This window comes from Lotus japonicus, chromosome 2 (assembly GCF_012489685.1).
Source record: "Lotus japonicus ecotype B-129 chromosome 2, LjGifu_v1.2".
Taxonomy (NCBI): Eukaryota; Viridiplantae; Streptophyta; class Magnoliopsida; order Fabales; family Fabaceae; genus Lotus; species Lotus japonicus.
The window spans coordinates 55,594,565-55,609,663 of record NC_080042.1 but is presented as its reverse complement, the minus strand read 5'-3'; the positions used below and the strand labels follow the sequence as shown (position 1 = coordinate 55,609,663).

Sequence of the window (15,099 nt, the reverse complement as noted above, 5' to 3'; positions counted from 1 at the left end):
GTTGGGGCAAATGTCCCCCTCCTCATACAAGTAGACTTGCCCCTGTCCATCCCTACCTATATTATATATTCAATATTAGATTTTTTAAGGTAAGAGTAATATAAGAAACAACAACTTATCATTCATTTTGTTACATCCATTATTCAACAAAAAACATTTTTTTGGTCAATCATTATTCAACAAATAAAGTGTTAAATTTGTTCTGTTCAATGGGGGCTTTTTGGCCCTAACCCACATGGGGAGCTAGGGTTTGTGGGCCAAATTTACAGCTCTACTTTTCATCTTTCTTTTAAGTAACTAAAACGAGGTCCTATGTGTCTTTAGGGACTAAAACATTTCATTACACCAGATCTCAAGTTTAGAAGATAGGAAATAATGACTCGCTTTGTAGAAACCACAGCTCTATATAATCTAATGCTCTATTAGGTACAAGCCTTAAAACGCTGCACCATTGTGAAACTCTTCTATGCTTTTAACTTTCAAGCCAGCTATGCATAATCCATCTTGTTCTTATCATAATTGCTTTGCAATATCTTTCTTTTTAACCTTAGTACACGTTGTCCTTTAAGAATTTGTCTAACAAGTGCAAAACATCCAAACACTTCTCTTTGTGATCATTGTCATGAAGACAGACCAGAGAGAACATGAAAAGCATTGCAATATACGTATGCTCCATTTGGCTTCACATTGGCCGTGGCCAAATCTGGCACATGGCATGGAGCACAAATATAGCAAGTTCAGTGGACACACATTTATAGCAGTGTTATAATAGTGCTCACTGACACTATAGCTCTTTCTTGCTTATTGCCTAGACGTGACTCCTAAGAACAATCAATGCATGACCAAAAGTGAAAACTACAAACAATTCGTATTCTTTTCGCAAAGACAACTAGCTTCCAATACTAACCAAGCACGATTTTTCCACTGGTTTTGGGATAGCATTGGTTTCTTTTTCTTTCCTGTATCTCTAGTACTCTTGTAATTACCCCATGGGTTGAAATACCCCTAGTATTTCCATTAATTCATTTTTCTTATCAAAAAAAAACCAAGCACAAGTCATATCCATATTCATGTGACCTCGGTTGATAAAGACGAACCACTTTCTCTCATAAGGTTGTGTGTTCCATTCCTGCTATTGATGTAAAAACTATGTTGGTTGATGATCTATAAGTACTCTTTGTAAGCGACTTATAGTCCTGGGGACATTGCTCTAACTCGTGGCGATGATGAGCGGAGTTGTACCCACCCAAACTATTTATTCAAAAAACAAAGAAGGAAAAAGTACACCAAGCCAAATGGGCATCACATTCTTCTATATATAGTCACCATTCTAAGTACACTATGTCTCTCCAAAGGAAACCAAGAAAGATGGATCATACATTTGAAGGTGTGCATTATGGCATTGCAAGCCAAATGGGTTTCATTTGGCAGCAAGCCAGGGCACCCTTGATTGTTCCAGTGCTGAAATTGCTAGTAATTTTGTGCCTAGCCATGTCACTTATGTTATTTGTTGAGAAAGTTTATATGGGAATAGTCATACTCTTTGTGAAGGTGTTCAGGAACAAGCCAGAGAAGCATTACAAATGGGAACCACTCAGGGATGACATTGAGCTTGGAAACTCTGCATACCCCATGGTTCTGGTGCAAATCCCAATGTACAATGAGAAAGAGGTATCACTATAAAGTTAATGTTGTGATATGTATTGTTCCTGAAATAGAACTAAACATATTTTGCTCGAGTTAAAATGTTTTATTTAGTGGATACTGACACTGTTCCATTGCTTGCAGGTGTATCAATTATCAATTGGTGCTGCATGTGGGTTATCATGGCCATCTGATAGAATTATTATTCAAGTTCTTGATGATTCAACAGACCCAATCATTAAGGTTGAAGTCATCCCCTACTAATAATAACTGACCATTTGTTCATTTATCTTGCATAATTAAACAATGTTAAATGTTTATTTTCCCTTACATAATCCAATTTTGGGCTCGAAAATAATTTGTACAGTCTAGGTGATACTTAAAAATAACTTCACTCATCTAGGTAAACTTGCATGGAAGCATTTCCTTCTACAAACAGCACTTAGCAACAAAGTTACTTTCTCAAGAAATCCCTGGCTTAAACCCATAACAAAAGAACACATCATGGTTCTGAGCATTTAACTGGTAAAGAAAAATGGTGACTATCAACCTTTGATCTTTTCAGTAAAAGAAGAAAAAAAAGATTTTTGGGTCATTCATCCCAACTAAAATCCATGTAGAAACTGACCCAATCAATATATCCATATAGTCCGAGTTTTGGATTTGGGTCTATGTAGTCAGGGCAATCATAAATTCATGCATTCAAGTAATTTAAGTTGTTCAATCAGATCAGACGATTAATAGATTAATAGGTTTTGCCTATATAAGGCAACTTAGATAAATCATATACTCAAAATGTAAGCCATCATGTTTTGATTGAATGACTCAAATTCCTTGACTTTGTGGATTTAAGATTTCCCTTGCCACAAAGAATCCAAACTCCCTAGTTTTGTGACCTGAGTTTTTTGCACACTAAACCATGCATTTTTGTTTCCTTTTATCAAAACACTACAGAATATGGTGGAGGTGGAATGTCAGAGATGGGCCAGCAAAGGCCTAAACATAAAGTATGAGATCAGGGAGAACAGAAATGGGTACAAAGCTGGGGCTCTCAAAGCAGGCATGAAGCACAGCTATGTCAAACTATGTGACTATGTGGCCATCTTTGATGCTGATTTCCAACCTGAGCCTAACTTCCTTTGGCGTACTATCCCTTTCCTCGCTCACAACCCACAAGTTGGGCTTGTCCAAGCTCGATGGAAATTCGGTACTGTTTTGCTCATCAATGTTAAACTTTCATGAAACCTGTGTGTTCTCCAAAGGATCTGGACTCAAAATATAGTTGTTCAGTTAAAATACTCATTTGATTATCATTTTACATTGCATAAGTTAAAGTGATCTAGAGTCAGTGCCTTGTAGCACAAAAGTTAATTATAGCATGTTTGGGACAACTTATTTTACTTCAGATTCAATTCTGGCACCAGAAGGTATTCAAAGAAGCTTCTCCCCAGAATTGATTTTGGCTTTCAAGTCAATTGTAGAAGAATTTTAAAAAAAATGCACTTAGACTCGTACAGATCAACAGTTAGAAAAAGAACTGATACCAATGTCTTACCAACAAAAATCTAGTAAAAGAAATCATTTCCACTTCATGTGACATAAATTTGTTACAGAGTAGAATGTAGATGCATTTGGAAAGGTGTGAAAGTAATATTCCTTGTGCATTGCAGTTAATGCTGATGAATGCTTAATGACAAGAATGCAAGAGATGTCACTGGACTATCATTTCCTGGTGGAGCAGGAAGTTGGATCCTGCACCTATGCCTTCTTTGGTTTCAATGGTAAATCATTTCCCTATTACTGCTTGAAAAGTTTAGGAGAAAGTAATCTGTAGACACACACACACACACACACACATATATATATATTGGTAAAACCAGTTGTGTGAAAGTGGATAATGTGGCACAGGCACAGCTGGTGTTTGGAGAATTTCAGCACTAAATGAAGCTGGTGGATGGAAAGACCGTACAACAGTTGAAGACATGGACCTGGCTGTCCGAGCTGGTCTCAAAGGATGGAAATTTGTGTATCTTAGTGACCTCAAGGTATCATCAAATCACAACACTCATTTAAACTCATGGCTTCAAGATTATTTTTGTTAGGATCTTGAAGGCATAGCTGGTCAGAGTCATATTCAAACACAATTAAGTCCTCTTATCATGTATAGCCTGGCTTATGTAGGGCATGTCTCCTTTTTTACAAGGGATAAACCTCATTTGAATACTTTATGCTTGATCCTCTCCCACTTAAAACTTAAGCAAGGCAGATCACTCATAGCATGCTTGGATCAGCTTTTATTTCCTCATAATCAATTCTCGCAATCAGAAGTTACTCACATAAACTTCTCGTCAGAATTGCCTTTAGAATCAATTGTAGAATTATTTCCAAATATGCACTGACAATTTATCTAAATAAATTTAGGTGAAAAATGAATTACCAAGCACCTTCAAAGCCTACCGCTATCAGCAGCACCGGTGGTCATGTGGCCCGGCTAATCTTTTCAAGAAAGTGGCGATGGAAATCATAAGGAACAAGGTATTAGTTTCCTTGTAATTTCTTAATCTCCCATGTCTAAAATTTGTCTTAAGAAGTTATCATCACCCATCTTCTCCTTTAATTCCTTTTTTACCATACCTTGCAGAAAGTCTCCATGTTGAAGAAATTCTATGTGATTTACAGTTTTTTCTTTGTCCGGAAGATCATAGCCCATGTGGTCACATTTGTATTCTACTGTGTCATTTTACCAGCAACTGTTCTAGTTCCAGAAGTGGAAGTTCCCAAATGGGGTTCTGTCTATATCCCTTCTATCATTACACTCCTTAATGCTGTTGGAACTCCAAGGTAAGCATCTTAATAGCATGTTTGGGTAAACTTTTCTTTCCCCATAATCAAATCTGAAACTCAGAAGCTACTCGGAGAAGCTTCTCCCCATAATCAGTTCTAACTTTAAAATAAATTGTACAAGGATTCCCAAACATGCAATAGGTTTGCAGCAAAGTTTTTCTATTTCAAGTAACTTTCTGCAAACATTTTGTGCAGGTCACTCCACTTGTTGATATTCTGGATACCATTTGAAAACGTTATGTCAATGCATAGAACCAAGGCAACACTAATAGGTTTGCTAGAAGCAGGGAGAGTAAATGAATGGGTAGTTACTGAGAAATTAGGAGATGCTCTCAAAACAAAATCAGGTGGCAAATCAGCTAAGAAGCCTCGAATCAAGATTGGCGAAAGGCAAGTTTTCTACACTTACAAGTAAAATGCAGTCCAATTTTGTTAAACTGGTCAGTGTGTGTATGGATACTAATTTAGTGTAACATTAATTTAGTGTAACATGAACGGATTTTCATCTCAATTCAAAAGAAGAGTTGTGTCCACTTTTTATCTCGAAGTAAGTGTCAAAGTATGTTTACACTGGTGTTAATTGGTATCCAAACATAGCCTCAGAATGAGCAACATTGATATGAGCTAAATTAATACCCTCAACTTGGTGTATGCATTTGCATGATGCATACTATTAAAAGTGTGTTTTTTTAGAACTACCGCTCACTATTTCATGTTTTCTACTTGTTTGTTGATGATAAACAGGCTTCATTTCCTGGAACTTGGAGTCGGGACCTACCTATTTTTCTGTGGATACTATGACCTTGTCTTTGGGAGCAACCACTACTTCATATACCTTTTCCTGCAATCTATAGCCTTCTTCATTGCAGGGGTTGGCTATGTTGGCGTTTTTGTTCCTAGCTCCTAAAGGAACTCCTGCATCAGAATAATACCGAATATCCGTGATTTGGCCTCACATTCACTCTACTAAGGAACAAAAATGCAGTTTCTTTAGCTGGTGTTCATTTTGTTGTAGACTGTAGTACTATACATTATTTTGGAACAATTGTTTGTAATACTTGTATTGATTGTTTTTTCATGGAAGTTTAGGCACAGAAGACAGATAAATGAAACAACAAAAGTTTATTTATTACTGGAAAAAATGATAAGTAAGTTGGAAAATTGGAATAAGCAAGTTGAAACAGCTTCTGCTACCCTTGTTTACCTGCTCTCACCTTAAAATTGGCTGTGACAAATAAAGATAAATGGAGGTTGAGTGCAATGAGAACAAACTTACCTCCTAATTCATAAGAAGAATTCCGTTCATTTTTTGTCTTGAAGGGTGTGTTAATGTTCGTTTACGGATATCCAAACATAGACTTAAGTAAGTATTCAAGAAACGCATAAATGCAGGATGCAGATTGATCCCTGTTGATCTAATTGTTACAACTACAATTATTAAATAGATGTGAAAATGGAAAAGCCTCAAATAAAAATCTTAATTCAGAAATCAGCATTTGCACTATTCAAGGTATGTGCAAAAGTTAGTATATTGAAAGAAGAATAAAATTACAATAAAACCTGAAGTGCAGAAAATTATGTACATAGACTTGCAAATTCCAACCACTTCAGCAGCAACTAAGTTGGCGTCTTAAGGGCTGCACTCGTTAACTTTTGAGGACTTCTGATGGAGGCTACCATGTTGTTTATTTCTTGATGATTTCTTGAGTCTGTTTAGCACTTCTAGATTCAGCTCTCATGCATAACTCATCATCCAAGTGTTTAGTATCTCTCACGGTTATTGCACGAGGGGATGGTGATAGATATAATTTTATATATATAACACCGCATTGAAGAAAGAGTTTTACCACATTAGTAAAGAACACTACAATTTTCACCCAAAATCTTAAGACAATGAGCGTATGAGTCATTTCACTTATATACTATTTAACTCTTCCTTTATTCATCCGCAAGACTTATTATTATTATTATTCACACTTGAACTTGAAGAATTCCCAACACCAGGATCTTTCTTAAGTTCAATTGTATAAATAGTATGTTTAGATCAACTTCTTTTCCTCAAAATCTATTATGGCACCCAAAAAACTACTCAAACAAGCTTCTTTCATAATTAATTTTGTTTTCAGAATTAATTGTAAAAAGATTTTCAAACATGTTCAAAATTATTCGCAAGGTAAAAATCTATAAATGACCAAATGATAAAAACAAAACCTTAGGAGAACAATACCACAAAAGCTAATCTTTGAGCGTCAGGAGATCTCCTTTAGTAAGAAGCTCAACCAACTTTGAACTTCTATTTCTATCTGTAAGAACCCACACCCTTGCACCCTGCAAGGGTGTGGCTCAAACCTTTGTTCTAATGATCAGGTGTGTCAATCTATATTGGCCATTAATCAAGATTTCATTTCATATAAATAATAGAGAAATTCTCGTTAAATAAATCCAAAATATGATCATGCTACCTACTAAAAGAAAAGAAAAGAAGAAATTATCCATAATCTGCATCACAAATCAAGAGCTATCCGGCCTATGTTTCACATAATTCCATATACAATATCTAGATTTAGCTTCCTTGAAGAAAAGCAAAGCAAATGGAAGAGATAGAACTTAGAATACAATAGTTATCACTTAGTATGTTTTATGACTTATGTGTGACCATCCTAAGAATTTTCCATATTTACATTATTTTCCATACGTACAAGATTTAGCTGAGGTAGCTCGCGTGTCTCACGTGATTTTCTTCAGAGAGCTTGATGACTTGACAAGTCACATGCTTCTCACATGACCCTTAAAAGACTCCAACGGTCATCTCCCTCCTTCATCATCTACTTCACCATGGAACCCTTAAAAGAGTAACGTGAGAAGCATGTGACTTGTCCAGTCATCAAGCTCTCTGAAGAACGTCACGTGAGACACGTGTGAGGGAGCCACATCAACTTCTCACGTTAGTTTTCTCACGGAAGGCAAACAACAGACCAAAAGTGCAACGACATGTATAGTTGGAGGATGTTTTTTTGCTAATTTTGAAGTTTGGAGACGATTTTCACAGGAACGCAATAGTTAGGAGACCAAAAGTGCAATTAAGCCTATAATTATAAATATCAAAACCTGCTAAATCTTACAATGAAGTCACAAACAAAATTAATGAAATCATTCCTCTGTTAACCATTTTCTAGTTGGTTCCTCTGTTTTCTTTCTTTCTTTCTCCCTTACCCAAGTGACTTCTACCTTCCCTCTAATTTTCAACCATCATTCCTTCTCATCAATGCCGAACCAATAAACCCCAACCGCCACCATGAGAGTTTCCTCCACGGCGGGCTCGCCTCACGCCGACGACCACCACCGCATTTCCACCCTCGGCCACCGCGATGCCGAGTCTCTCTTCCGCTCCAAACCCATCGCCGAGATCCGCAACACCGAGTCCCTCACCCGGAAGCAGATCGATGACAAGCGTGAGGAGCTTCGCCAGCTCGTCGGTAACCGCTACCGCGACCTCATCGACTCCGCTGACTCCATCGTCCACATGAAGTCCTCCTGCACCTCCATCTCCGCCAACATCACCGCCGTCCACGATCGAATTCGATCCCTCTCCCTCTCCCACTCCCAAACCTCCCTCCACTCCCAAACCAACCTCCATTCCCAGTCCCGCGCCTCCACCTACGGCGTCGCGTGCCGCGTCAAGTACCTCGTTGACACCCCTGAGAATATCTGGGGCTGCCTCGATGAGGCAATGTTCCTCGAGGCCGCTTCTCGATACGTTCGTGCCAAGCATGTGCATCACCGCTTGTTCATTGATTCGGATGATCACAATATCAAGATCTTGAACAATTTCCCGCTCCTGCAGCATCAGTGGCAGATTGTTGAGAGCTTCAGGGTGCAGATCTCGCAGCGCAGCCGCGACCGGTTGCTAGATCGCGGCCTATCGATCGCCTGTTACGCGGATGCACTCGCTGCCGTCGCGGTTATTGATGAGCTCCAGCCTGAGCAGGTAATTTGTCATCTTAGAGTGAATTGGGGATTGAAAGTGAGTGTTAGTTTGATAGGAGTAATGTAAATTTGTCATTTGATTTGTTGATGAGTTGTTTTGGATGTTGTGAATTTGGGTTGGAGATGGGGTGTAAGAGTGTGTCATTTGCTTGTAGTTTGTAGATTTATGTGATTTGAGATGTGGGCAGTTAGTTAATTCTTCATTTGGTGGGTATAAACTGATTTGTTGATGAAAAACAGGTGTTGGGCTTGTTTCTGGAATCGAGGAAGTCGTGGATTTTGCAAGTGTTGGGTAATGCTGGTGCTGGTGATGATTCGTCTTTAGTGGTTTCGGTATTGTGTGATGTGTTGGGTATAATTCAGGTCACTGTAGGTCAGGTGGGTGAGTTGTTTCTGCAGGTCTTGAATGATATGCCCCTGTTCTATAAAGTTATTCTGGGATCTCCTCCTGCGTCGCAATTGTTTGGTGGGATTCCCAATCCTGATGAGGAAATTAGACTCTGGAAGTCGTTTAGAGATAAACTGGAATCGGTCATAGTAATGCTTGATAAAAAATACATTGCTGATACCTGTTTTACTTGGTTAAGGGAATGCGTAGACAAGATAAGTGGAAGAAATTTGATCAATGCCATTGATAGTGGCCGAGATCTTGCTTCTGCTGAGAAATCAATTAGGGAGACAATGGAAAGTAAACAAGTTCTACAAGGGAGTCTAGAATGGCTCAAGAGCGTTTTTGGATCTGAGATCGAGTTGCCTTGGAGTAGGATTCGGGAACTTGTTTTGGAAGATGACTCGGATCTTTGGGATGAGATATTTGAGGATGCTTTTCTTATTAGGATGAAAGCAATCATTGATTTGAGATTTAGGGAGCTAACCAATGCTGTTGACGTGGTTAACTCAATTTCTTCAGTAAATGATTCTTTCACCAAGCAGAATGATATTCTGGGGTACTTGAACAGACTTTCTGCGGCTGGTGGTGTTTGGTTTCTGGAATCCAATGCCAGAAAAACTGGAGTTGCTTCAGGGTTTAAAGTTCAGCCTGAAGAGAATGAATTTCATTCTTGTCTTAATGCCTATTTTGGTCCTGAAGTAAGTCGAATCAGGGATGTAGTTGACGTTTCTTGTAAGAGCATCCTTGAGGATCTTTTAAGTTTCTTAGAATCCCCGAAGGCCTCCCGAAGATTGAAGGATCTGGCACCGTATCTGCAAAGTAAATGTCATGAAAGTGTGTCTGCGATATTGATGGCATTGCAAAAAGAGCTTGATAGTTTATATGGTTCAATGGAAAATGGTGACAAGGAGGTGCCAACAACTGTTACTGTTGAAAAATCCATCTTCATCGGAAGATTATTGTTTGCATTTCAAAACCATTCTAAACATATACCCTTGATACTTGGTTCTCCCAGATTCTGGGCAAGTGGGAATGCGTCTGCAGTTGGAAAATCACCATCTCTCGTGAAGCATTCTCGATTTGGATCTGATTCTTCTCTCTGTGATAGTCCAGGAAGACAATTAAGCCTTGGCTCTAAAAGACAAAATTCATCTGCTGCGGCTGCCTTGCTTGGAGCAAAAGAAGGTGCAAGCCATGAATTGGAAGAACTGAATAGGATTATTGGGGATCTTTGTATTAGAGCCTACAACTTGTGGATATTATGGCTGTCAAATGAACTTTCTGCTATTATCTCTCAGGATCTTCAGCAAGATGATGCCCTGTCATTGAGTACATCTTGGAGGGTAAGTGCCACTTTGCCATTTTTCTATACCCCTGTTTGTTTTTATTTGTTTTACCAGGGCTTGTGATGGCTTAAGCTATGTTTCTTTGTTTCCGTCTTATGTTTTTATCTTTGTTAGTCTTTAATTATTGAAGAACTTTTATGCCTTACTAGCATTATATTGTTTGCCTTTTTTTTTGGGGGGGGTGGGGGGTGGGGGGTGGAGTAGGTGTCATCGAAGTGTATTTTTGTTATCAAGATCTTATAGCCTTTAATCTAAAAGGTTGCTCATTTTTGCTTGTCTGGACAGGGATGGGAGGATATCATAGTTAAGCAAGATCAGGCTGAAGAGAACCAATCAGAAATGAAAATATCTCTTCCATCCATGCCTTCTTTGTACATCATGTCATTTCTATTTAGAGCGTGTGAAGAAATTCATCGAGTTGGTGGTCATGTACTTGAAAAGAAGATTTTGCAGAAACTTGCATCAAGATTGTTGGAAAAGGCAGGTTTTCTATGGATGTGTTAGTCCACTTTATCTTCAAGTCCCCCAACGTGACTGCTCTAGTATTTTCTTTTTATTACATATGTTTTATTTACAGAAAATTATATATCATTGAAGATAAAGGAGTAAATTCGGTAGAGATAATATACCCTCAGACCATAGAATACAAAAAACACAGAACAATGAGAATTGAACTAAAAATTTTGCAGCAAGGCCGCATAATTCCTTTACAATTTTTCCTTTTGCATACATGATTGTGTTCTTTTGGCCTTTGGTAGTTTCTTAGGTATTATCATATGTTATAAGTTTTATCTACAGCATGTGGCCTAATGCTAATTAAATTACGAATTTCTATCTATTTTTTTGAAACAAAAATATTGCTATTCCTTATAGTTTTATCAATTTTATTGAATTCCGTCAGAGTTGCTGAGCTTGTCTCCATTTTTATAAAAGCATAAAACTAGTACATGCATGTCTCTAAGACAAACATAAGAAACTAACAGTCAAGCTGACTCAGTAGCTTTCCACCTCTTTTCATGTATAACTAGCCAAGAAAGCCACGTGTTGAAACTGACATGGACATCAGTTAAGACAGCTCACATCATTAAATTTGGGTTAAATCTCTCTTCACATTAGAATAGAACAGAGTTACACTGCCTTGCAGTCCTTTTGTTGCTTAAAACCGTGAATATTAATATGTTGCTTTAAACCCTGAGCATTAAGTACCATGAAAATATTGATCAGATCAGTGTCACTGCTTCATCATAAAGATGTGTTAATCAATGGTCAAGGAAGTTTCATTTGGCCATGCTATGCTGCCTTTCAGTCCTGAAATATTCAATGTTTAAAACAAAAAATTCATTTATCTTGTAATGTAGTTTCAATGACTGTGTCTCTATGTATGTGACTGCTTTTACATCTGCATCTGCATGACTTTATTTTATCTTAACAGGTGATTGAAATCTTTGAGGATTTCCTTTCCACTGAAAAGGGTGGTGCTCATCAAGTGTCAGAAAAAGGAGTCTTGCAGCTTTTGTTAGATGTCAAATTTGCCACTGATGTTCTCTCTGGTGGGGATTCAAATGTGGTTGGGGAGTTATCCAGTAACCCAAAGGCAAAGTTTTCTTTCAGAAGAAAGCAGGAGCCAAGTTTGACAGTGTCAGCCATTAAAGAACGTTCTAATCAGCTGTTGAATCGTCTTTCTCAGAGATTGGATCCGATTGACTGGCTTACGTAAGTTTCTCATTCTTCTAGGCAAAAGGTTTTTCTTTCTTTGTTTCTTTGATATAATAGTATGTAGAAGGAACGTGGGGAGTACAATCCATGATGGCTTATGGAATAATTGCACCGGCAACAAAGTGAGTAATTGTAGAAGAAAATAAAGCAGAAAGGTATAATTCTCTCTAAAGCAAGTAAAACTTCCAAAGAACACAAGTGAAATAGATTGGTCTGGGAAATGTGGTCTCAAGGCTGTGCATTATCCTGAATTTTGAAGATGCCATGATTCATTTCAAGCTAAAAACATAATATAATGCTTGCACATGCAGTAGCAGGTCAAAGTTGGACACCTTGGCCTGGATATTTTGCAATCAGGAACATTGAAATATTATAATGATTCTTTTCTTTTTAAAATCATGTTTAGAGAAACTTTATGGTGTGTGTTTCTTGCAAACGGTTGAACTGGTGGTGGTGATAATTTGTCCTTTTAGTGATTTCTGCTCTGTCAAGACAAGTCTGCTTTATTTTAATCTGATAATGATTTCTTATGTGCATATGCTAAGGTATGAACCATATCTCTGGGAGAATGAGAGGCAGTCGTACCTACGACATGCTGTCCTCTTTGGTTTCTTTGTGCAACTTAACCGGATGTACACAGATACTGTACAGAAATTGCCGACTAATTCAGAATCTAATATCCTGAGGTGTTCTACGGTTCCCCGGTTTAAATACCTCCCCATCAGGTATTTGATGTTCTTTTGTAATTTTGATCTTATAATTTTGTTTATGCGTCGATTTTCTTTTGTGATGCACAACTTTGTGCCTTTCTCTCTTACCACCACTCCATACATTTGATTTAAATTAACTACTTTCCAATGGGTTATTCAATGACTTTTTATGGTAGTTTTGGTAAGAAACCTATTAATGCATCAATACTAGTAATTAATACTCTAAAATGTCTTCTCTTATTTACAAACTTGGTAAATGCAGTGCTCCAGCATTGTCCTCTAGAGGGACAAAGAAGACATTTACTCCATCTTCAAATGAGATCTCTTCAAGAAGTTCATGGAATTCTATTACAAATGGTGAACTTTCTCCAAACATGAATTTGGATGATAGCTCAAGTCTAGGGGTGGCAGCACCATTATTGAAGTCTTTCATGCAAGTAAGTTCTTATAAAATTTTGCTACTATTTTGTGCCTCATTTCTGTCTTCTGATGGACATTGTCATATCCTTCCAATAACAAATTTGTGCAGCCATAGCCATACTAATGTGTTCCGTTCTTTTTAAAGAAAACTTATCTTTATATCTATGCACTGTGGAGCAAATATTTTATGAAATTTCAATTTGTAAGCAGTAACCCAAATGAATATTAGGAGTACTGTATTGCACTGGTCAAAATCTGAATAATACCTCAGTTATTTTATTTGGACTGAACTACGTACTATCCAAAAGATTTATTAATGAGTTGTTTCAAATTCGTTAGACAGCATAAATAGACTTGGATCATGTATTGCTCAGTATACAAAAAGGTTATCCATTCAATTTTACACCACCCGATTAGCACCTATTTGCAGTGAGATTATTTGGTACTAGAATGAATCTGATGTAGAGATTAGAAAAATGGTAGAGATTTCGAAGAACCTTCTATGAAATGCCATATGAATCCTAGGCTTGCAGTTATATGGAAACTGCTTTTCATCTTTACTATTCTGAAACTTATGTTATTGGTTTATTAATGATTAATTTCACATGAAATATTTCATTGGAAATGGCATTACAAAATATTTCATCGGAAATGTCATTAGTGGAGAGATTTATTTGTTTAAACCTTTCCAATCCTCTGTCCTCTTTTATTCTTCCTTGGACCAACTCTTCAATAAACAGATGTAAAAATAGACAATGTTGCAGTCAGATGAAGGTAGTAGTACGCATGAAACCTAACTCTCCTTTAAACTACTTTTGTGTCTTTATCAATTGTAGCAAATTATCTGAACCAATTGAGCAAAGTCTTTTTCAGTTGTAGCAAATTATGGGTACCATGTTGCTCTGGTACTCTGTGATATTTAGTGTTTCATACCATGTTGGTGTACGTTGTTTGCAATATTAGCTAGAAATTCAGGAGTAACATCATGTATCATGAATGATCGTCATATGATTGACTAAACTACAAAATGTCTTAAATGCATTGTACATTGATATTTCACCATTTTATTTCTCTAAAAATTAATTAAGGATGTTGTTTCCTTGTCATAATTTGTTAGATCATTGATCCTATTTTTTCCCCTTCTAGGTTGGAAGCAGGTTTGGGGAGAGTACCTTTAAACTGGGATCTATGCTAACTGATGGGCAAGTTGGCATTTTCAAGGACAGATCTGCAGCTGCTATGTCCACATTTGGAGATATTTTACCTGCTCAGGCAGCTGGTCTTCTTTCATCTTTTACAGCTCCAAGATCAGATTCATGATGTTCCAGTTCAAGGATTGAAAAGCACCCACATGCTCTTTTGCAAAGTCTGGTTATAGAAACGTGTGATATCTAATAAAATCCCCCACCACTCATGGCACTGCTCTGATCAGAGAATCATTAGAATCATATTTGCAGCTCCCCAAATATTCAAAATAACTGAAGCAAATGGAACAATGAACTCTGGGGATGAAGGTTCTTAATATTTGAATACTGTGGTTAGCATGTTTCATTATTTGGTTACGGAACGGTTCTGAATTGTGATAAATGACCAGAGTGTAAGCATGAAGGAACTCAGCTACAGATCGAAGAGCGAAAATAGTGTTGATGGCAGGCAGATTCATGTTCGCATGTCATATATGGTTCAAGGTGGGAATGGGTTCTTGCTAATGACTGCTGTGTTGCATTATACTAATTTTTGGCCTGTCTATAGTTTACATAAATTCAATCAAATTATCATCTATTAGATTCTTTCTCCCGTTTACAATGTAACCCTGTATTTTAAGTAAGATACTTGAGTGAACCAAATTCATATAGATGAGCAATAGTGCAATAGTTTCTCTTTTTTGTGGGAAATTTCATGAAATTATTTGAACCTTTATTTCTTTAACTAGTACTTTTGATTTCAGTATAATCTCAATTTGTATGTAAATCTCAATTACTGTTACAATAGTTTTTCTTTGTCAATATGGATGAATTTGGCTCCTCTAAAGTGAGAGTCA

The 15,099-nt window shown here is 37.3% G+C and overlaps 2 protein-coding genes across 2 annotated transcripts; both read left to right on the top strand.

Moving 5' to 3' along the window:
* Positions 1 to 1,334: 1,334 nt before the first annotated feature.
* LOC130738422 (glucomannan 4-beta-mannosyltransferase 9-like) lies at positions 1,335 to 5,681 on the top strand. Its single transcript, XM_057590395.1, has 9 exons — positions 1,335 to 1,671; positions 1,789 to 1,887; positions 2,599 to 2,851; positions 3,315 to 3,425; positions 3,553 to 3,689; positions 4,066 to 4,179; positions 4,286 to 4,485; positions 4,684 to 4,878; positions 5,233 to 5,681. The coding sequence occupies exons 1-9, from the start codon at positions 1,342 to 1,344 to the stop codon at positions 5,393 to 5,395; spliced, it is 1,602 nt and encodes a 533-aa protein (XP_057446378.1). The 5' UTR covers positions 1,335 to 1,341; the 3' UTR covers positions 5,396 to 5,681.
* A 1,943-nt stretch (positions 5,682 to 7,624) lies between these two features.
* Positions 7,625 to 14,987, top strand: LOC130738420 (conserved oligomeric Golgi complex subunit 1). Its single transcript, XM_057590394.1, has 7 exons — positions 7,625 to 8,476; positions 8,716 to 10,209; positions 10,498 to 10,692; positions 11,645 to 11,925; positions 12,474 to 12,653; positions 12,901 to 13,075; positions 14,205 to 14,987. The coding sequence occupies exons 1-7, from the start codon at positions 7,784 to 7,786 to the stop codon at positions 14,376 to 14,378; spliced, it is 3,192 nt and encodes a 1,063-aa protein (XP_057446377.1). The 5' UTR covers positions 7,625 to 7,783; the 3' UTR covers positions 14,379 to 14,987.
* Positions 14,988 to 15,099: the final 112 nt, after the last annotated feature.

What these genes read in the sequence shown, in the direction of transcription:
- LOC130738422 (XM_057590395.1), top strand. Translation starts at nt 1,342, where the DNA reads ATGTCTCTCCAAAGGAAACCAAGAAAGATGGATCATACATTTGAAGGT. An exon ending in TGCCTTCTTTGGTTTCAATG is followed by an intron (nt 3,426 to 3,552) that starts GTAAATCATTTC and finishes AATGTGGCACAG; the next exon opens with GCACAGCTGGTGTTTGGAGA. An exon ending in CGAATCAAGATTGGCGAAAG is followed by an intron (nt 4,879 to 5,232) that starts GCAAGTTTTCTA and finishes GATGATAAACAG; the next exon opens with GCTTCATTTCCTGGAACTTG.
- LOC130738420 (XM_057590394.1), top strand. Translation starts at nt 7,784, where the DNA reads ATGAGAGTTTCCTCCACGGCGGGCTCGCCTCACGCCGACGACCACCAC. An exon ending in GATCCGATTGACTGGCTTAC is followed by an intron (nt 11,926 to 12,473) that starts GTAAGTTTCTCA and finishes GCATATGCTAAG; the next exon opens with GTATGAACCATATCTCTGGG. An exon ending in TTTAAATACCTCCCCATCAG is followed by an intron (nt 12,654 to 12,900) that starts GTATTTGATGTT and finishes TGGTAAATGCAG; the next exon opens with TGCTCCAGCATTGTCCTCTA.